Below are 22,592 nucleotides of genomic sequence, written 5' to 3' on the forward strand. Positions count from 1 at the left end.
TAGCGTAAAATCATTTAAATAGAATAGGTTGATTCAAATGAATAATTAAAACCAGAGGAACAAACCATTCATAAAACACATATGTGATCACTCAACAACCAATCAAGTAATAACAATGAACCACACCTCCAAAAAAACGGGCTTAAAGGTGTAGAGATAAAATATCATATCAGAGCTTACAATAAAAGAAAAAATATACGAAAATGTAGAAAAGCATACATTATACAAACAGTATCAAAAATAAAAAATATAACAAAACTGTTCAAATGTTACTACTAAAACTTGTTCATAGGCAGTTACAACTTTCAGAAAATCATAAGTGCATAATTTTAAATGTCGCACATCCAAAAAAATATTCAAATTCTGGAATGGTTTATTGTGACCAGATATCCCATGTTTTTGCAGAATGCCTATGATTTTGCGTCATATGCCTTTTCTGCCCATCATAATGTTTTTGATTTTCTGATAAAACAATCGTGGTTACAATTTGTTAGTAATCTCGGTCTTCATAGTTTTATTGTTCAGAAAATACATATGGATGGAAAACTTGTTCTATTAACTTTTTAAGTGAATTGCAGTAATATTTAAAAATTGGTCCTGATTTTATCCCCCCACGCCTAAAATATTTTTGGCTTTTTCCATAATTCTTGACAAATAAGTTGAGAGGTATGGTGCTAGATTTAAATGATTTCTATTGGTGTTACTTCAGGATGCCGGAAATAGCACACTAGGTTGTTCATGTTGCTCCATTTGCTTGGTACAATTCTCATCTTTCTCAGTGCTGTTTTCTTTGGAAGAGGGTGGAGAGCGAAATTGTGTCTATTTGCAGTCTCATTAGCTCACCAGGTAGCACCCTTGTCTTTGCTGCAGAAAGCTGCGAGTTCTGTTACCACACCAGGTAATTGGATTAATTTTTGCTGTACTGACACTGCATACTTTGTAAGGGACATTAAACCAAGGTCCCATCTGCTTGAGATGGCACTAATCAAAAAGACTTGGGGGGGGGGGGGGTTAACCAGTGTTCTGGCCAGATTTTCCCTAGTCAGTATCACCTCAGGTCTCCCCTGAAAAGAGGCCATTGGCCTAGTGGGGCCAAATCAGAATCATTAAGTGGTTACAGTTATATTATGTCTCAGTGGACCTTCCACTGTTTGGAGGTTTTTCTCCAGACTCCACTTCAAACCCCCTTTATATGAGTCATTCTTGATATAAATAAATAATTTTTAATGCCCATGTGAATAGAATGTCAGTAGTGTGAGTCACAGGCATCTTGTACATCCTCTGGAACCTATTCTTATTTTCACTTTTTTGCTTTAATTACACTGATCTGTGTTCTTAGAGCAGCTCTTACCTGTTAAACCATCATTAAAACAAAATGAAAACTCCAGCAAAGCTAGAACTTCCACTGAGTGACCTCCCAAGCCTCTTGAATCAGAGGCACATGGGATATATGCAAATGAACATTATGAACATCAGGTGTTTTAGCTTATAGGCGATTTTGAATGCCCATGACTTGTTTCTTCATTTTAATAGACAATTTCAGGCCAATAAAGCAAAACCCCCCCTAGCTGTGGATATGCCTATTTTGGCCTTATGACCTCGTCAGCACAGCACAAGCAGAGTGGCATATTTCATATCTACAGCTAGTGGGGTTTGGCTTTATTGGCCTGAAATTTTCCATTAAAATGACGAAACAAGTCATGGGCATTCAGAATCGCCTATAAGCTGAAACATCTGATGATCATAAGGTTCATTTGCATATATCCCATGTGCCTCTGATTCAAGAGGTGTGGGAGGTCACTCAGTGGAAGATCTAGCTTTGCTGGAGTTTTCATTTTATTTTTACTGATTGGTTTTTCAATGACCTTCTCACTCATTGTTTTAGTTTGCTGTTTGGGATATTTTTGCAGTGACCCTAATGATAATGGACATCAGCTGGGTTTAACAGCCCTGTGTTTCTAATGGTTAGTCAAACACTCTGCTTGTGCTGTGCTGACGAGGTCATAACAAAGCCAAAATATGCATATCCACAGCTAGTGAGGTTTGGCTTTATTGGCTTGAAATTGTCCATTAAAATGATGAAACATTCATGGGCATTCAGAATCGCCTATAAGCTGAAACACTGGATGATCAAAAGGTTCATTTGCATATATCCCATGTGCCTCTGATTCAAGAGGTTTGGGAGGTCACTCAGTGGAAGTACTAGCTTTGCTGGAATTTTCATTTTGTTTTTACTGATTTTTTTTCAGTGACCTTCTCACTCATTGTTTTAGTTTTTTAAACAGTTGTAAAAGCTGAACAAAATAAACTAGCTGAAATACATGTTTTAAGTCATCCATTTTTAAGACCAAGTGCTGCTAGACCCTCTCCCACACTCTTCCTAAAGTATCAAAGCTATTGTAATCCAGAAACTGTTAACTGACCATTGTAGCTTCTGCTTCAAAGAACCTTTAACATTTAAACTACTTTGCTAGTCAGTAGTGTCTCCAATGGGAAGAAGTGTGTTTTATCTTGAATGCTGACAAAATGTAATGTATTTGTTTAAAAATATTTTCATACAGTACAGCACAGATCAAAGTAAGTTGTGACATTCTTTACATAAATTTGGGTCAGTGATATTTTTTCTCATTCTGCTAAACCTCAAACATTTTTTTGCATGACATTTTCCCACCACAGTTGTATTGGTACCTACACCCTTGACTTTTGTTACACTGTAATATACCAAATACTTTATCCAAACCATAATCTGTGAGCATGACAAATCAGTTTGTGTGTTGTGAACATTGTCAGGATTTGTAGGATTATGGCATTTGCTCTTTAATTATAGGGAAATGATCTTTCATTTTTAACAGTGGATTGTGGGTGAGTTATTACTATGCATTATGTATTCTATACTTGATTTTTATGATGTTTTGGTGTTTTTTCACTTCGTCTGTATGCACCACCAGCTTGGTACTGTGTCTTGGCAGGAAGAGGAATCTGCAGCTGCCACTGTTGACATAGGCCTACTTTAAGATGAAGATTTGAAAGTGACATTAGTAAATGATGTAATGAAGAGAAGCTTAAGAAGCCTGTAAATGGTTCACAGTGTATAATGTAATTTCTTCAAACAGCTATTGTAGGTTTGATGATGCTGTCAAATTTAAGTGCATCATGTGCTAGAACAAGTGAGCCAGTAATATCAGATACTGTCATTGTTACAACAGAAAATGAGGTAGAAAGCACTGGTTTTACAACAGTGATTGCAGATGATGACAGTGGTAACCATATTCCTCAAGTGACTGTTGAGTGTGCTTGAAATTGCACTGTAAATGTGTGAACAGTGATGTATTGGAGCATCAAAAACATGATGGACAAAAGCATCCTGCTTCCCCAAATACCATTACAGCAGAACTCATAGAAATGGACATTGGGTTACTTTTCAAAAGAAACGCTTCCCAGTTGAGGTAATTTCTGATGATTAAATCTTTTGGCATTCCTAGACATTCCAAGAGACATTCCATGGGATTCAAAGAATTATGCTGTTCCAATAAGACTGTTGACAAAGTAGCTTCCAAACAGAGACATTTGTTAAAAAAGTTTGGCTGTGCTAAAGTATGTTAAAGCAGCATCTGCACTGTGCCTCATGTTTAATTTTCAGCAAAGGGACTGACAATTCATTATTTCTGGCAGGATAGAGCCTTGATCGAGGTTGGAGAAAACTCAAGGATTGCATACCACACATTTAAATTCAGTCACAAGGAAAAATTATATTGCATAGAAATTGACTTGCAGGCAAAAGTAATTGGTGGAATCAACTTCTGCATTGCATTTTGAGCATGATCCATTTTATTTCCGAGAATGGATTGGCATTTTTTGGTTCCAGTGAATGCACTGGTGATCTCAATAATGGAAACTTTTTGGGCATTATTGGACCACCAAGCCATCATGACTTGAGTACTTCTGGACCATGTGAAAAAAAAGTTCGAGTCACAAGAGACAAACCATCAATTGCAGGTTGATTATCTTTCCCAGCACATTCATAATGAATTTATCAAGCTCTGAAGTTCATTTGTGCAGGCCTCCATTCTTCACGAAATTCAAAACGTTAAATATTTTCTAGTAAATGTTGACGCTGCCCACATTCTGCTCATGAGGAACAGACCGTGTTGATTGTAAGATATGTGAAGATTGTATAATACATGTGTTTGTCTGTAGAAGTGCAATTTATATTATTTAACAATGTCTCATGCAAAATATGGTGAGAAATAGCCAGGTGTATAACTGCACTTCTATAAGAATTGATTGATCCTTGATTTTGATTTGTGCTTTGGCCAAGCTTATGACGGCATGACAAAAGCTCAAACATGGCTGGAAAGTACAAAGGTGTGCAGGCAGTTCTCATGGAACACAATGAAAATTGTATCTTCTCAAGTTGTAGAAATTGCACACTAAACCTTGTTGGCATTGACTGTGCTCAGTCTTGCAGAGGGGCAGGTATATACTTTGGAACTGTTAAGCAGATGTGTAACTTGTTCAGCTGTAGTCCATGGAGGTGAGAAATACTGAAGTGTTCTGCCAGTTTTACTATACAGCCCATTCAAAACTAGATGGTCAACATGACTAGACTGTGGTAAACCAGTTGTGCAACATTAGAGTGGAGTACTCATGGCATTGAGTGAATTGGAGTATCTCCATCTGCCATCATAAGCCCGTACAGAACTGAAGTCCATTCAGAAATGCATGTCAGAATGTGAATGTATGCTGATGCCTTCAGTATGGATTAAATTTCTCAGTTATTTATCAGACAGACTTGGTAATTGAGGCACAAAGTGCTTGATGTTGAGAGAGACGACACTGAAACTCTCATTGAAGACTTCAAACTGATTCATGAACGTTGGAACTAAATTCCAGGTGAATCTTGACTTGTGCCACAGAATACAAGTTGAACACGTTCTATGTCATAATTGACTCAATTCTCATGGGTCTTTGGCATTTTTTTTTAGAGTCTTTGCAGCAGATATGTTTACTTTGTGAGTTTGTTTGGAAGTTCAGTGCAGTGACTGATGATGAAGCACATGCTACAACTGAGCAGTTTTGTCAAAAGTACAGGTGAGAACTTTCAGTAGAGCTGTGCGAGAAGCTTATATTCCTGAAATTAATTTGTTCAGTCAACTTCAAAGGAATTGCTGCAGGAAATGTAATTTGGAACAGGCAAACATGTTTCCAATCATCCCTACTACACTGAGCATTATTTGAACTGTATCTACTTCTGTGGCTTCAGCTGAATGCTGTCTTAGCATATTGAAACAAATTAAAAGCCATTGCATATCTATGGACTGGCAATGCTTAGCATTAACTGTAACCTTGTAAGCAAGCTGGATTTCATTTCATTGATCATCACATTTGCACAGAGAAAGGTTAGGAAAGCTCAGATGAAATGATCAGATAAAGGATAAAGTGCTAAATTACACAATAATAAGTTATTTCTTTATTTGAAAATATACTGCCTATATATCTTTCATTATTACATCACAGATGTGCATATAATCAGTTTCACTTACATTTTTCCTCTATTTCAGGCTCATAATTCTGTTATTTTAGACCAGTGATGGCGAACCTTCTGGGGTTGGAATGTCACAAATTTGGAAAATGTCACGCTGCTCTGCTGACATGTCACCCCTCCCCATGCGAACAAAAGAGAAACAATTCTTTACATATTCATTTATTTAAAAAAAAATACAGTCCAATCATTTGTGGTGTTATGTATTATAAAAGTAAAAGAAAAAGAAGTGACTTACAGTACAGAAAACAATATCAGCACTGATAAGTGGGCTTAAAGTAGTGCACCAAAAAATGACCCTACTTTTAAAAGTAATTTTGAATTGAACTGAAAAAATATAGAACACATTGCATTTGATTTGATTGTCAATTAATGACTTTTTTGTTTGAGTTTTAATAGAGAAGTGCAGGGTCACATATTTCTTGTATTTTTCTTCATTCGGTTTCTTTGGTAACTCGGGTGTTGGTGAATGCTGGTGTCACCCAAAACGTCATGGCGTGTCACCTTTGACACATTATAGGTTCACTATCACCATTTTAGACTATAAATATCAATAAAACGTGAAACTATTTTTCCATGTTTTGTTTGTCTGAGGAGAGTAGTAATTTTATTTATTTAGTATGTTTGCCAGGGTTTTACACTGATCACAACAGACCATTTTCAGGCCCAGCCTGGGCATGCACCAGAGTAAAAGCTGTGGGGCATCCATTTTTTTTTATAGCTCTGGATGCCTTCAACCTCAAGGGTCCTGTCTACCAGAAGGAACTTGCTTTGTGGTGCTTGCCCTTTTTGTTACCTGCTGTAAAATGTGCCTAGAGTCACTTTCCATGATGCTTGCAGGTGAAGTGGTATGCCTTTGAAAAGTCTTAAGTTGCAGATGTTTATGCCACAGTTAACTTGGCTGTCAGTTTACACTTTTGCCAGCTGCCATTTTCTGGGCCTTGACTCCAGGAGTCAAGCCTGTTTTGGTACCACCTTATTTCAGGATCTTTCCTTCTTGCCTTTCCTTTTGTTTGTTCTCTTTCTTGTTCTATCCTGCTGGTTTTACTACTTAGGATTCAGCCTGATCCTAGTCTCATCAAAGAAGGTCCATGATGTTTGATATAAAAGATATGTTCTTACCATAGCAGTTGACCTCCAGAGGGGGTGTAGGAGTCTACAATGATGACTTAAAAATACCCTTGTGCTGTCCCATCTACGTGGATTTCTTTTTAGTAATGAGTTGCCTTTTGCCATTCCCACTAATTTTATGCAAATAAGTTTATATTTATGTATCACTATATAACTGTGTGTTACTGTGATCGAGGACACAATTGAGGAGCTTAAACCGATTTGCCGGTTGCCCCAAAGCATTATGGAGTTATATGACTTGCTTAGTCACAGAGAACGCAAATGAAGGCTGAGGGATTCAAATCCTGTATCGCATGAACTGGCTTGTTAACATCTCATAGTCTTAATACTGTGTGTATCAAATATTTATGTTTATTTATTTGCAGAAAGTGTGGTCATCCATTTCTTGGTGGCAAAGTTGTTTGCAGACTAGGATCTGTGTCATCCTGCCATTCATATAATTGCTAATTTTTTGGCAAAGCCATATGTTAAACTTCCAAGTTCCTTTGCTGCAGCCTTCAAGAGAGTTATAGTCTTTAATCCCCCTTCTCCCAATAATCTTAGCAAATCACAGCACAGATTGAATTAAAAATCCTAATTACCTTTCTGCAAAACATCTTACTTCAGCAGTTCTCAAATACTGAAAAATAAATGTTTAAACAAGTAGAGTAGATGTTTATATATAATTGTTATTAAAACCCTGTGAGTCAAAAGCTCTGAATTTTAAATATTAGTTTTAAGTCCTTCACACTTTTAAATGCACCGGACTGCAACACTTCGATTTTTTTTTTTTTTATTGAAAAGTATTGATGTTCTTCATACCACATTGCTGCAGTCCTAACACTTGGGGTAGTCCGCTGTCCCAGTCGGCCCGAATACCAAAGTATATGGCTGACGTCGGTCAAGGCGCATTAGTCTGACATCAGGACGTCAGGGTACAAATGCGCATGACCGACGTCATATCCTCAGTCTTTTTTGCCGCATGGTCCGATGCAGAAGCAGTTTTGCAAGTGCAGGTTGGCGTTCTGAGATTTTCCGAAGTCGGAGTTTCAGACCGAATCCAAGTTGGCGAAGTACCCCGTTGGGGATTATTTTGGTTTTTTCTTGCCTCAGTATTTTACCGGATGTCAGAAAAAGTGAATAACTGTATTTCTTGTGGGAAACAGATACCTCATAGGGATTACCATACCTTGTGTATTCCTTGCTTAGGGCCTGAGCACGACGTTGTTGGCTGTCGCTCTTGTGCTAGATTTAACAAACGCACTATAAAGAGAAGATTAGATTGTGCCAGGTTAGTTTTTGGGAAGCGGTGTAATTATAAAATGCCGCCGGATGCTCCGGCCCGCTTCCAAAAAGCGCAAGGACAAAACAGCAAAGCCTAGGCTGGAAGAACCGTCCGTCCCGGACGTCGGTTCTTTAGAGGGCTCGGTGGAGCCAGGGATTCGGCCAGAAATTTCTTTGGAATCCCAGGAGAGACTTTATTACTGCAAGATGTGACCTCTCAGGAGGTAGGCCAGGCGGAAGGGGCTTCTCAGGTAGCTGTTCTTCCCTCCCTTCCTAAGGTGGTTAGGCCCTCCCCTGCTGTTTCCAAGGCTTCTCCCAGGGGCAGGCCAGGTTTTGTTTCAGGAGTTATCCCTAGTTCTTCAGGGTCTGTACCTAAGAAGCATATGCTTAAGATGGCAGAAGATTTGATTACAATGATTAGAGGTTCTATGCCCCCTCCTGATAAGAGGCCCAGGGTGGAACCTGAGCTTGGGTGTTTTGAGCAGTGTTCGGATGCTTCTGAGTCTTCGGCTGAAGACTTGCAGGAGTATTCCCCTTACTCTGATTCTGATGTAGATGATTCTACTCCTTCTGCTTCTCCTCCTGAGGATTTTTCATTTTCAGAGACTCTTCTTTCCATGAGGGAGCATTTTAAATGGGAAGGTCAGGATTTCTCTGATTCCAGGAAAAGGCTTAGGGAATTTTTGTTTCTACCCCAGCATAGGCCTTTAGCTATACCTCCTGTTCTAGATGTGGTAGAGGATGTTTTTGCAGAGGCTTCTCTGAACCCTGACTCTTTGCCTCCTGCTCCAGTTAAACCGGATAGATATTATAGGGTGCCTGAAGCTCATAAGTATCTTTTAAGAGTCCTAGGGCAGACCCAGAAACTGTTTCACAGGGGCCTAAAGGTGTTAAGGCTTCTGTTGTTAAAAATCCTGTTCCTCCAGATAAAGAGGCTAGGGCTTTGGATAGATGGGGAAAGAAAGTGTATACTTCTTCCACTTTGGCCATGAGAGCTTTGAATTGTCAGTTTCACATGTTGAAATACCAAAATTATCTCCTTTCACAATTAAAGTCTAAGGTAGATGCTTTGGCGGAAGGTATTGAGTGTAAAGAGTTGCAGGATTTAGTTCATGTTTCTGAACAGGTGGGTAAGCATTCTTTACAATGTGGTTTTGATGCTGTGCAGGCCTCTTCGAGGGTGGCTGCCACTGGTTCGGTTCTTCGCAGGCACGCCTGGTTGAGGGATCAGAATTTAGCTGAGCATGTGAAAACAAGGATTTTAGATGCTCCTTTACAATCTGATGTGTTGTTTGGTTCGCCTGTGGAAGCAGTTCTAAAGAAAATGGAAGACAAGGCTAAGTCTATGCAGACTGTTAAAGATTTTGCAGGTTCAGCCTCCAAGTTTAGTAGAAATTGGCCTACCAAGGGGTGGACATATCCTGCTTATGATTCCCAGTCTAGGGGTAGGTCTAGACGTGGTAGAGGCAGAGCTCAAGGTTCTTTTAGGCCTAGAACAGGGAGTTCACCTGCTCAGTCTTCTGGTGAGGGCAGGGGTCAGTCCTTTCGTAAACAGACACAATGACCTGCCTTTTCAGCTGCCAGAATCTTCTCGTCTGGCAGCACCTTTGGGAGGAAGGTTGGCACTTTTCAAAGAAAACTGGAGTTTAATTACCCAAGACAGATGGGTATTGGATATCATTCACCACGGTTACAGGTTTTATTTCCATACCTTGCCTCCTTTCAAAGGCATGCCAGACATTCCTCCTCAACAAAGGAAAGAGGCTCACAAGCAAATTTCTCTGTTGCTCCAAATAGGGGCCATTCAGCCGGTTCCTGTGCCAGAAAGGGGCCTAGGATTTTATTCTCGCCTGTTCCTAGTACCAAAAAGGGGAACACGTGGAGACCAATTTTGGATCTGTCTATCCTCAACACTTATCTGGACATTCCCAAGTTCAAAATGTCGGTGTTACAACAGCTTCTACCTCTGCTGGGCAAAGATCACTGGATGGTAACTTTGGATCTCAAGGAAGCTTACCTTCATGTTCCTATCAGACTAATTTGCAGGAAGTATCTGCATTTTCGAGCTGGGAATTCTCATTATCAGTTCTCTGCATTGCCCTTTGGCTTATCTACTGCCCAGAGTATTCACAAAGGTTCTGGCTCCAGTGATAGCTTTCTTCAGGCTAAAAGGAATACAAATCTATCCTTATTTGGACGATTGCCTGATTCTGGCTCAAGGAAGGGACGTGCTTCTTCAGCATTTGGAATATGTGATAGCAGTGCTAAGATGCCTAGGGTATTCTGTGAACGAAATAAAGTCCAGTCTAGTACCCTCTCAAGACATGTGCTTTCTGGGTGTGAGACTGAATACAGCAGCCCAGATGGCCTTTTAACCCCGGACAAACAAAAGAATCTTTCTCTTTACTTCCATCAACTATCTCATCAGTCCGGGCTGACTGCAAGGACAGTCCTTCAAGCCTTAGGGTTCATGGCATCTTGTATTCTGGTACTTCCCAATGCCAAACTGCATATGAGGAAGCTACAATGGTATCTCAAAATGTATGGACACAGCACTGCCAGGATTTGGACACTGTCATTCAAATAATACCTTGCATTCAAAAGGAATTTTTGTGGTGGGCTCAGGAATGTCACCTAAACAAGGGACTCTCTGTGACCCGGCCAGAGGCGAGTCAGATTCTAACGACAGATGCCTCAGACACAGCTTGGGAGCTCATCTGAATGGAAAGTGGATACAAGACAAGTGGCCTGCCAGACTGCAGCATCTACATATCAACATGAAGGAGATGTTAGCAGTCCAGTTTGCATTACTGGCTTTCAAGGATTTACTTCTTCCAGGGCAGGTGTTGATTCTAACAGACAACACAACTGTCATGTGGTACATCAACAAACAAGGGGGAACACATTCTTATCCTCTATGCAGGCAAGCAATGATTTTGTGGGAGACTGCGTTAAGCTTGCAGCTGAATCTTCAAGCAAGGTTTCTGCCAGGAGCACAGAACTCCTTAGCAGATGTGTTAAGCAGGCAAATCATGGATCCCCACGAGTGGAAACTGGATCTTCATGTATTTCAGACATTGACAGTGTCATGGGGAACTCCAGACATAGATCTGTTCGCTTCTCCACTAAACCACCAGCTGCCAAAGTTTTGCACGAAAAGTTTCATCACACAGCCTGGAAAGTGGATGCTCTTTCTTTCAGTTGGAAAACTCTTCATGTGTATGCCTTTCCACCTCTGCCTCTCCTCCCAAAGGTACTTCTAAAGGTCAGACAAGACAAGCCAAGGATGATTTTAATAGCTCCAGATTGGCCTCGGCAGCACTGGTACCCATTGCTGAGGAGTCTGGTAAGGAAGCCTCCATGGCCCTTACCTTTGATTCCACACCTATTGTCTCAGAAGGAGGGGCATCTGCTAAATGTCAAGCTTCACTCTCTTCATCTAACAGCTTGGCATATTCTGTTTTGAACCATAGCAGGTCTCAGCTTCCTCAGCAAGTTTTGAATGTGATTATGGAAGCCAGAAGACCTAGTACAAGGAAAGTGTACGCAGGAAAATGGAAGAGATTTTTATTTTGGTGTGCAGCAAAGGATTTGGATGTTTCTGAGCCAAATTTGAGTGTGGCTCTTCAATATCTTACTGAGTTATTGGACAAAGGTTTGTCTTTCTCTTCCATTAAGATTCATGCTGCAGCAATTTCAGCTCACTATGCTTGTGACCCACCATTGTTTTCTCATCCTTTGTTCAAGCAATTTCTTAGAGGGGCAAAGAATATAAGACCCCCACGTAGAGCTCCTACTCCTGCTTGGGACCTCAATTTTGTGTTGGAGAAACTCACTCTACAACCTTTTGAGCCTGCAGCTACTGCTGAATTGAAATATTTGTCATGGAAGACTGCTTTTTGTTAGCCATTACATCTGCAAGAAGGGTGTCTGAATTGCAGGCCCTTATGGCGGTTGAGCCTTTCCTGATTTTTCATAAGGATAGGGTATCTTTACGTACTAATCCTTCCTTTATGCCTAAAGTGGTTTCTAGTGTGGCTTTAAACCAAACTATTCATTTGCCTACCTTTTATGCAGATCCCCAAAATAAGGGGAAAAGATTTTGCACACTTTAGATGTACACAGGCAGTTGCATTATTATTTAAGCAGGACTAAGGATTTTAGGCAGTCTCAGCAGTTGTTTGTTTCTTTTGCTTTGAGTTCTCAGGGCAAGCCTGTGTCAAAACAAACTATTTCTAAGTGGATTGGGTTTTGCATTGCATTTTGTTATTCCCATCATGGCAAGGAGATTCCAGCTGGGATTAGGCCTCATTCCACTAGGGCTACTGCCACTTCAACAGCATTTCTAAGGGGGTGGCAACTAAGGATATTTTGGAGGCAGCTACTTGGAGTTCAGTGCATACTTTCTCTAAGCATTACCACCTTCCTCTCTACTCTAAATCTAGGGCTGGTTTTGCCACGGCTATTTTGCAGGGCATGTTGTCAGCTCCTGCTTCCTTATGATTTGCCAGCCTCCCTTACCTCTGCTTTGGGATTCTACCCAAGTGTTAGGACTGCAGCAATGTGGTATGAAGAACATAGTACAGTTTTGTACCTACCATAAATGTAGATGTTCAAGATCCACATTGCTGCAGTCCAATACCCTCCCTCCTTCCCTCTGTGTTTAGGGGTGGTTGTGTGGGTGAGGTTATACTCTTGTAAATTTGTATATATTGTATATATATTTGGTGCAGGAGTGTGTGGTGTTTTTGGTTTTAGCCTTATCTTTTTAGGGTCTTCTGACATCTGGGGCAAGAAAAGACTGAGGATATGACGTCGGTCATGCGCATTTGTACCCTGACGTCCTGACGTCAGACTAATGCGCCTTGACCGACGTCAGCCATATACTTTGGTATTCGGGCCGACTGGGACAGCGGACTACCCCAAGTGTTAGGACTGCAGCAATGTGGATCTTCGAACATCTACATTTATGGTAGGTACAAAACTGTACTTTGCACAATGAAACCCACATCTGCATTATGATTAAGTGTAAAACATACCTCTCTGTGACGCCCGTGCATTGGCCCAGCAATCAAGGAGCCTCAATCCTCACCACTGACACCAGTGAGGGGCATCCGTATAGCGAAAGGATAATAAATACATACACAGTAAAGTACAATTTCCCTTAAGAGCACACAGAGATCACAGTCAGTCTGGGGATGGTTTCTCCCTTTCTCTCCAGGTCCCCAATAAGATTCCCCACTGGCACAACTAAAGGGTCCAGAACTCAGCCAGCTGGGCAAGCTAAAACCTCCAGCACCCTCTCTGTCCAACCAGTGCTTCGTGTCCCTGCCCAAGTAGCTGACACACTTTGAAATAAGAGTTTATACAACCACACAGACACTCCTGGAGAAGGCTGGCACAGGTTCTCTAGTTGTGCCCCTTTTACCCAGACTAAACAGTAAAAATCACTGCCACCACCCCAGCTAATATTTATCAGCTACTCAAAGGCCCTTATGAAGGGTGTCCATTTATTACTGTGCAATATTATCCAACTGGTAAGTGCAACCACACAGTCAAGACTTATTTGGATTGACTTGGTACAGTATCCCTATATACATGCAATGTACTCTTAGAGCTTAAATTATCTCTACACAAAACAGCCACAGCTGAATGGTTTAAAAATACTTAAGTAATAAAAACACAAGACAATACGTCTTACTACACAGTGCTACTCAAGTGTTCCGAGATAACAGAGAAATACTTAAAATAATACAGTAGAAAAAGTCTGACATCACAGAAAAACAAACTAGTCTATTCTTCCTATTTCATAACTATATCTTGGTGAAAACACAGTTCTAAATAACTTGCATAGAAAAACATTTATACATGCAAATTCTAGCCATTAACTCTGGTCTTAAAACAATAGGCAGGATGTCTCTCTCTCTAGACATATCAACTCTGAATTTTTACATCAAAGACAATCATGAAATGCTTGACTTAGCTTTTTTACAGTGGAGTGCATTGTTGTTATATTTTTGCAGTTCAGTATCCAATGCAGTCTCTTCGCATTTAAGAGAACAAGCCTGTGGCTTACATTAATACTTACAGATGACAGAATTATCTACAAAATTTTATTTGGCTAGGCTGGCAGCCTTCACCTATCTTCACACATCTTCCCCCCCCTGGAGAATTCAAGGTAGTTTTTCAAGTGACCCTTGAGAAACCTTGCTTGAGAGGGTTAGGTCTGAGTATACCTTACCCTATTTCCTGTCTTGAAAGCCCATCTGTGTTGGCATTGCTAATCCCACTGCGGTGTTGCACTGACATATCATGTGCTTGCAACCCTGGGCTCCAGCTTGGCAACATGGCATTTTGCTGGCTGGTTTTGTTTACCCATGTTAGGGGGTTGTGATCTGTCACTACCATGAATTTTCTTCCATACAGATACGGCTGAGGTTTATGCAGTGCCCACACTATGGCTTGCCATTCCTTTTCTGCAGCTGCATAGCATTCCTCCATGGGTTGGATCCTGTGACTCAGATAAACCACTGGGTGCTCTTCTTCCTCTGAAGAAATCTGGCTAAGTACAGCCCCACCCCATGGTTTGAAGCATCCACCTGCACAACAAATTCTCTGCTGTAGTCTGGACTGGCTAACACAGGGTTCCTTCCAAAGCTTCTTTAAGCTTCCGGAATGCCTGTTTACATGCTGGGGTCCACACTACCTTATCTTGCCTGTTCTTCCTTGTCAGGTCTGTGAGGGGAGCAGCTATGGTACTGTTAACTGGGGACAAACTCTCTGTAGTACCCTGCTGTCCCTAAGAATACCCTCACCTGCTTTTTGGTAACAGGCGCAGGCCATACTTAAATGGCTTCTACTTTTGCAGGTTCTGGCCTGATCTTACCACTCCCCACTCTGTCCCAGGTAGGAGACCTCTGCCATACCCACCTGACATTTGCTTGGCTTAATGGTCAACCCTGCCCTCTGTAGTCTGCCCAGCACCTCCCTGACATGTTGAAGGTACTCCTGCAAGGATATGATCTACCAGCCTCTGGAAAGTTGCTGGGGTATTTTTCATCCCAAAGGACATCTTTATGAACTCATACAAGCCAAAAGGAGTCACAAAGGCTGACCTCTGTCTAGCACTGGGAGTCAAGGGCACCTACCTGTAACCCTTGGTAAGATCAATAGTTGTAAGATACTTAGCCCCACCCAGCTGCTGTAGGGCCTCATCTGTCCTAGGCATAGGGTAACATCTGACTCTATTTAGTTTCCTGTAGTCCACACAGAACCTGGTGCTGCCATTCTTCTTTGGCACCAGCACCACTAGAAAGGCCCAGGGACTGTTGGCCTCTTGAATTACCCCTAATTCCAACATTTCCTGTATCACCTCCTTCAGAGTCTGACTCTCTCAGGCACCCTATAAGGGGCCTGCCTAATAGGCCTCTGCAGTTCTATATCCACCTGGTGCTGCACCAGGTGGGTGCACCCTGGTTTCCCAGTGAACATGTCCCTAAACTCCTGTAACACTGCTCTGATTTCTTGAACCTGGGTAGGAGATAGCTGCTGGGACATTGCTACCCCTTTCACTGAGGTGTCAGTCCAAGCCTCACTGAGGAGGTCACTCACAAGATCTCCCTCAGACTTATCCTGCAATCCACTGCAAATGCTCAGCACAAGGGCGTCTCTATCATGATCAAGTTTCATCATGTTAACATGGTACAATTTGTGTCCCTGCCTAGCAGTCCCACCATGTAGTTAACATCACTTACCTTTCTTACCACCTTGTAGGGTCCCCTCCCAAGCTGCTTGCAGCTTGTTGTGTCTGACAGGAATGAGAACCATTACCTGCTTCCCCACAGCATACTCTCTAGCTCGAGTATTCCTGTCATACCAGACCCTTTTCTGTTGTTGGGCTTCTGCCAGGTTCTTCTGGGCCAAGCCAGTGGGTTCCTAGAGCCTTGTCCTAAGGTTTAGGGCATATGCCACAACAGACTCCTTGTGAGGCTCACACTCACCTTCCCACTCATCAAAATCTAGAGGTCCCCTTGCGCTATGCCCATGCAGCAACTCAAAGGGTGAAAAACCTGTGGATTCCTGGGGAACCGCACTGTAAGCAAATAACAGATGGGGCAAATATTTGTCCCACTCCCTCTTAAACTAGTTTGCAAATGCCCGTAACATGGACCTGATTGTAGAGTTTAACCTGTCAACAAGACTATTAGTCTGGGGATGGTAGGGGGTGGTCTTCAGGTGCTTCACCCCACAGGAATTCCACAGACAAGCCAGCAGTTGTGACATGAAATTGGCACCTCTGTCAGTCTGTATTTCTTTTGGGAACCCTACCCTGCTGAAAATCTTTAACAAAGCATTTGCCACCTTTTCTACCTCAACGGAGGACAGAATCACGCTTTAGGGTATCATGTAGCATAATCCACTACCACTAGGATATACTTTTTCCCTGTGGAACTTGGGGTACTCAGAGGCCCCACAATACCCCATAACTACCCTCAGAAATGGCTCCTCAATCACAGGCAAAGGCATCAAAGGAGCTCTCACCTTTTTTCTCCTGGCTTGCTTACTTTTTGGCACTGCTCACAGGTCCTGCAGTACCCTGTTACATCTCTGGAAATTTCAGGCCAGTAGATGTTCTGCATGATATGTGTCTTGGTACGTTTTATGCCCATATGACCTGCAAAGGGAATATCTTGGGCTATGGCTAGAAGTGCCAGACAGCAGGCTCTAGGCACTACTAACTACTGTACCCTCTCACCTTCTAGCCCTCCCTCAGGGATCCACTCTCCATACAGTAACCCTTTGTCCCAGTATTACAGACTCCCCCTTTCCTTGAGAATCTGGTGCCTTACTAGCTACCTGCCTCAGGCCTTGCAATGTAGGGTCTGAGAGCTGAGCCTGTCTCAGCTCTGTCTTTGTAACCCTTCCTAGCTCCCCTTCCACAGGAAGTCTGGCATCTTTTGACAGTGGTGCTTCACTGTCAGCCTTGGTACTACTACTCACCTCTACCTTTGCAGTCACTCTGTCCAAGGGAACATTAGTACCCACAAGCAGCTGTGGCTCACCTTCGGTCTCACTGCTACAGAGCAGCTCCCTCCCTGAAGTAACTACCTCACCAGTCTTGGCTACAAGTATGCAGTCTGTCTCGGTCTCCCTCAGGCTAGCAGACCCACATGCTTGTCTCCTAGCCTGACTGCGTGTAACTGCATAAGCACATGGTACTGCCTCATCCAAATCCTTCCATGTAAGGATATCTGCAGGGTGGTAATTTGGTATCCCTGTTGTCTCAAGACACCCTACTATTGGCATTTTGTCTTTCCTACTTACTGGCTCTCTCACCTTTTGTTCCCCACCTTGCCTCCGTGGACATCTGTATGCCACATGGCCCCACTGGTTGCATTCAAAACATTGAACTCTAGGTACTGGAAATGTACCTGGACTAGTGGCTTCCCTTGCTACTGTCAGATTGTTGGGGCAGTCTATGCTTTCCACCATGGGTTGCTTTAGACCCATGAGCAGTACTGGGGGTCCCTTTCCTGTGTAGGGATGCCCTGCTTGCTAACTAAAGGTCTCCCCTTTTCCCCAACTCATCTGAAGTAGCACATTGTCAGCTAACCAGGTCCTCATTTCCTCAGGCAAAGTGTTAAGGGCTTGTTCCCTCACCAAAAGATTTGCCAACCCTTCAGAAGTGTTGACCTGACACCCATGCATCCACCTATGAAAATAAGTGCTCAGTTCAGCAACATATTCACTCACACTTTCATCTGCCTTGCGTCTGTGCTCACAATACTTTTTCCTATACGTTTCAGGTGTTAGCTTAAAACATTCTAATAAGTGATTTTTAACAGCAGTATAATCAAAATATTCATAGTCAACAAGTTTAGACAACACAGTTACATATTTGCCATGGAGTAAGGGGGTCAGGAACTGTACCTAGAGCCTTTGGTCAACATCATACTGTTTACATACCCTCTCAAACATATGAATGAAACTATCAACATTATCCCCCTCATTAAACTGCAGAAGAAATTTACTGACCTTTTGTGCTTCTGGGGTCCAGTTACTCCCTTCCCCATTACCTGCATGTCTCTGGTGAAGAGTCAGCATCTCCTTCTCATGCTACCTCTGCCTCCCCTTTTACTCAGCTTCCAGGTGTAGCAGTTTCTCATTCTCCTCAGCCTGCAACCATCGCAGTTTCTCATTGTCCTCACTCTCTGGACGCCACAGTCTCTCAGCTACTTCTAGTTCCAAACGCCTGGCCAACAACTCAATTCTCTTTAGCTTCAGATGGATTTTTAAGTCCTCTGCAGAAAGGTTGAGCTGTCCATTCTCTGAGTGTGGTACATCTCCACTGCCAGTCTGATCATCCTCCTGGTTGCTGTTTTCTGATGCAGCTGTGATCAAGGCTGCAAACAGATCTGCCTTAGTCAGGTTTCCATGCACCAGTCCCCTACCCTTGCACATCTCAGCCAGTGCCTCCTTGTCAGCTTTCCGTACTCTGCTGACATGCTGCCTGACTACCTAAGCTAACAAAAGAAATAAAACAATTGTGATCTGAACTCTGAGTATTCACTGCATGGCTGATTTAGAGTACAAAACACCTTCAGTGATCACTGTACACAAGCTACAGGAATTCACTATACCCACACCACTACAAGCCAATTAGTAGTTGCCAACCAATTAATATGTGGTGTGGATATACCACCACTGCCAAACAAGTAATATGTGATGCCTGTGCACTGACCCAGCAATCAATAGCCTCAATCCTCACCACTAACACCAGTGAGGGGTGTTCATATATGGAAAGGATAATAAATACACACTCAGTAAAGTACATTTTCCCTTAAGAGCACACAGAGATCACAGTCAGTCTGGGGCTGGTTTCTCCCTTTCTCTCCAGGTCCCCAATAAGACTCCCCACTGGCACAGCTATAGGGTCCAGATCTCAGCCAGCTGGGCAAGCTAAAACCTCCAGCACCCTCACTGTCTAATCAGTGCTTCATGTCCCTGCCCAAGTAGCTGACACACACACACTGTGATAATAGTTTATACAACCACACAGACACTCCTGGGGAAGGCTGGCACATGTTCTCCAGCTGTGCCCCTTTTACCCAGACTATATGGTAGAAATCACTTCCAACACCCAGCTAATATTTATCAGTTACTCGAAGGCCCTTATAAAGGATGTCCAATTATTACTGTGCAGTATTATTATCCAACTGATAAGTGCTACCAAACAGTCAAGACTTATTTAGAGTGACTTGGTACAGTATCTCTATATACATGCAATATACTCTTAGAGCTTAAATTATCTCTACACAAAACAGCCACATTTGAAAGGTTTAAAAAATATTTAATAAAGAAATATACAAAAAAACTACGAACTGAGAACTAAACCGGTACTGACAACGACAGTACAGGTCCAAAATATCCAGTTTATTAAGTGCTTTTCGTCAGTGGTATTACACAAACTTCATCAGATAAAAACTTCAGACTTCACCCAGCATTTAAATACATAACCTAGTAATTAATTGAATAACATCAATTAACACTAAAAGTGTCACTTCCTGTCCACTCCACTTAAAACATGTTAAATAAAAAACTAAATTCAACTTCAAAACATATATAAAAAATATGTATAAAAAATCATATTCACAGTAGATATGTCTATGTAACATAAACCCATTCAGCAACCCAATTACGTATTCAAACTTAAAATTTTCAAAAAAGGTGTAATGGAACAAATATCGTTCAACCCCGAATATTTAAATGCGTCCAGTTTAAACTGCCACATTATTTCAAAACATTCCGATTTCAGATTTAAGGGTCCACCCCTCAAATTGTATGTAATTTGGTCTATAACCCTAAATTTGAAAATATGCCCACTATTCAATCCTATATGTGGAGCCAAGGCGTTCTCTTCTTTCTTTTTATTGATACAGTACAAATGTTTGTATTTTCTTTCACACAGTTTACACACTGTTTTACCTATATAAAAACAAGGACACACTTGGCATTTTGGCTAAATAATCATATTGGAATTGCATGAAAATTTACCCCTGGTATAAAAAATTGTATTGTTAACTGAATATTTTTGACCAATTTTTATATATCTTCAATACGGACAGGATTCACATCTAATCATACTGGCGTTCTTAACTTCAATGTTTGTTCTCTCCACTAAGAACTTCAACATAACACCTTTCTTAAAAACAAAAGTAGGAATAAGCCCAATTCTGGATGCTCTAGTGTCATCCTTTAACCAATGCCAATTCCTTGTAACAATTCTCCTCAGAAAAGGGTGCAATAAAACTAAGCAAATATTCCTTCGCCAAATTAAAATTATTATTGTTTTCAACATTCTCTAATCCTGTACTGGTACCCCCCAAAATGGGTAAATAGGAGGCCACAAACCTTTTTTTCTGACTCCTTGTATTAGAGATTCCAATAGTGAGTTGGGATAACCCCTCCTCAAAAACATTTGTCTGAAATTCTCACATTCTAAATCAAAATCTTTGTTGACAGTAATGATTCTGGTGGCACGTACTAACTGCCCTTTAACTACAGAATGCTTTTGGTGGTATGCGTGCGAGTTCAGGAAATGGAGGCAGGAATTGGAGTATGTTTCCTTTCTGTAAATTCTGGAGACATATCTGTTATTTAGAAAATCCTTGCTCATTTCAATATCCAAATAAGTTATGGCCTTAGTATGGAAACAGGATGTAAATTTAAAAAAAAAATCCGTAGTACTATTTAAGTAAACCAATAACTGGTTAGCAACAAATTCATCCACATCCAAGATCATAAAGATGTCATCCAAAACACGCGTGTAAAACACAATGTGGTCACTAAGAGTGTTGCTAAAAATAAATTCATGTTCCCAGTACACCATAACTATGTTTACCAAGCTCGTCCCACAAGGGGAACCCATTGCGAGACCCACTTTCTGTAGAAAAAACTCGTCATTAAACATTAAATAATTATTTAACAGTATAATATCCAGTAATTCAGAAACCAGACTAATATCAACTCCTGAAACACCTTTGTGCTCCAGAAAGGACAACCATTCAATACCAGTACTATGAGGAATACTTGTATAAAGGTCCTTTACATCAATTGTTAAAAAGTTCTTATTTAATAATAAATAACATAAGACAATACTTCTTACTACACAGTGCTAGTCAAGAGTTCAGAGATCACAGAGAAATACTTAAAATAATACAGTAGAAAAGTTCTGACATCACATAAAAACAAACTAGTCTAATATTCCTATTTCCTAGCTATATCTAAGAGAAAACATAGCTCTAAATAACTTACATATAGAAACAGACAGTGCTGTTGATGTTGGGTGTTCTCAAGACAAAATGCTCAGAGCTCTCTGATTCTCTCTCTTTAAATTGATAACACAGAGCTGCTTCACATGACATCATTCTTCACACTTCTCTGGTGTTCCCAGGCTAACAGAAACTACATTTACATTCTTTACACCTGGTCAGAAACCAGAGCAGTAAAGAATATTTATTTATGCAAATTCTAGCCATTACCTCTGGTCTTAAAACAATAGGCAGGATGCCTCCCTCTAGACATATCGGCTCTGAATTTTGACATCAAAGACAGTCATGAAATGCTTGACTTAGCTTTCATACAGCAGAGTGCACTGTTGTTACATTTTTGCAGTTCAATATCCAATGCAGTCTTTTCACATTTAAGAGAACAAGCCTGTGGCTTACATTAATATTTACAAATGACAGAATTATCTACAACATTCTATCTGGCTATGCTGGTAGCCTTCACCTATCTTCACACTCTCAACCTGAAGATATCAATAATTTGGACAAAGGCCCATGAAAAGTAGGTATGACTGGGCAAAAGTCAGGACACTGATTAACAGAAAAATTAAATTTGCATGCATAATAATATAACCCCACCCACTCTGAAGGAATTTTGGTATACCAACATTAAAATAATTGTGAAAATGTGCCTTAGTTTTAACATTAACTCTGAAAATGCACATTCCACACAGAAACACCAGTTAGTCTCTTTACATTTCCAAAAAAAAATCTTAATAGAAGTAGTAGGCAACAGACAGTACCAGCTTGATTTAATTAAGTATTAACTTAATCATGTCATACCTTAATACATGGGTTTGTGACCTATGTTCACTTTCGGTACATTATCAGTAAAACATATTTTAGCTGCAACAATATCATCATACTTTTCCTGACTTTTAATTACATTTTTTAGAAAAAAATCAGACTTGCCACAAATACAGCATTTTGTTGCTCAAATGGAATTAGTGTGAGCCTTGCCAGTGCAACTACCTTCACGACACCAGATCCTTCAAATACTCTGAGTTTTCTGAAGTAGGACTGAAATAATTAAAAAGACTGAAACCAGTCAAACTCTTGAGGCTGGAGCCTTGCCTTGGTTTTCATTTTGTTTTTTTTTTTGTTTTTTTGTTTTTGTTTTTCGGGGTGGTTATAGTTTCTTACACTTTCTGTGTTTAGATGGCACTAAGACCATTTCGGAGTTCCAAGTCTCCGACTGCTCCCTTACACTTTTGTATTTACATATCTTATTCCCACTAGACATTGGCATGATGTAAAATGAGCCGCCAACGTGCCCAACAGGACACTGAAGACAACCACTAAAAGCCCCT

General features: G+C 41.0%; 1 protein-coding gene across 1 annotated transcript in view; it reads left to right on the forward strand.

Moving 5' to 3' along the window:
* Positions 1 to 22,592, forward strand: part of FOCAD (focadhesin) — a 2,336,882-nt gene that overhangs the window by 1,692,626 nt on the left and 621,664 nt on the right. Inside the window, exons 27-29 of the mRNA XM_044060381.1 lie at positions 2,562 to 2,577; positions 3,114 to 3,260; positions 4,986 to 5,091. Coding sequence (XP_043916316.1) covers positions 2,562 to 2,577; positions 3,114 to 3,260; positions 4,986 to 5,091 — 269 coding nt within the window. The remainder of the gene's footprint in view (positions 1 to 2,561; positions 2,578 to 3,113; positions 3,261 to 4,985; positions 5,092 to 22,592) is intronic.

Source organism: Protopterus annectens, chromosome 2.part0 (assembly GCF_019279795.1).
Source record: "Protopterus annectens isolate FY-2018-M chromosome 2.part0, PAN1.0, whole genome shotgun sequence".
Lineage (NCBI taxonomy): Eukaryota > Metazoa > Chordata > Ceratodontiformes > Protopteridae > Protopterus > Protopterus annectens.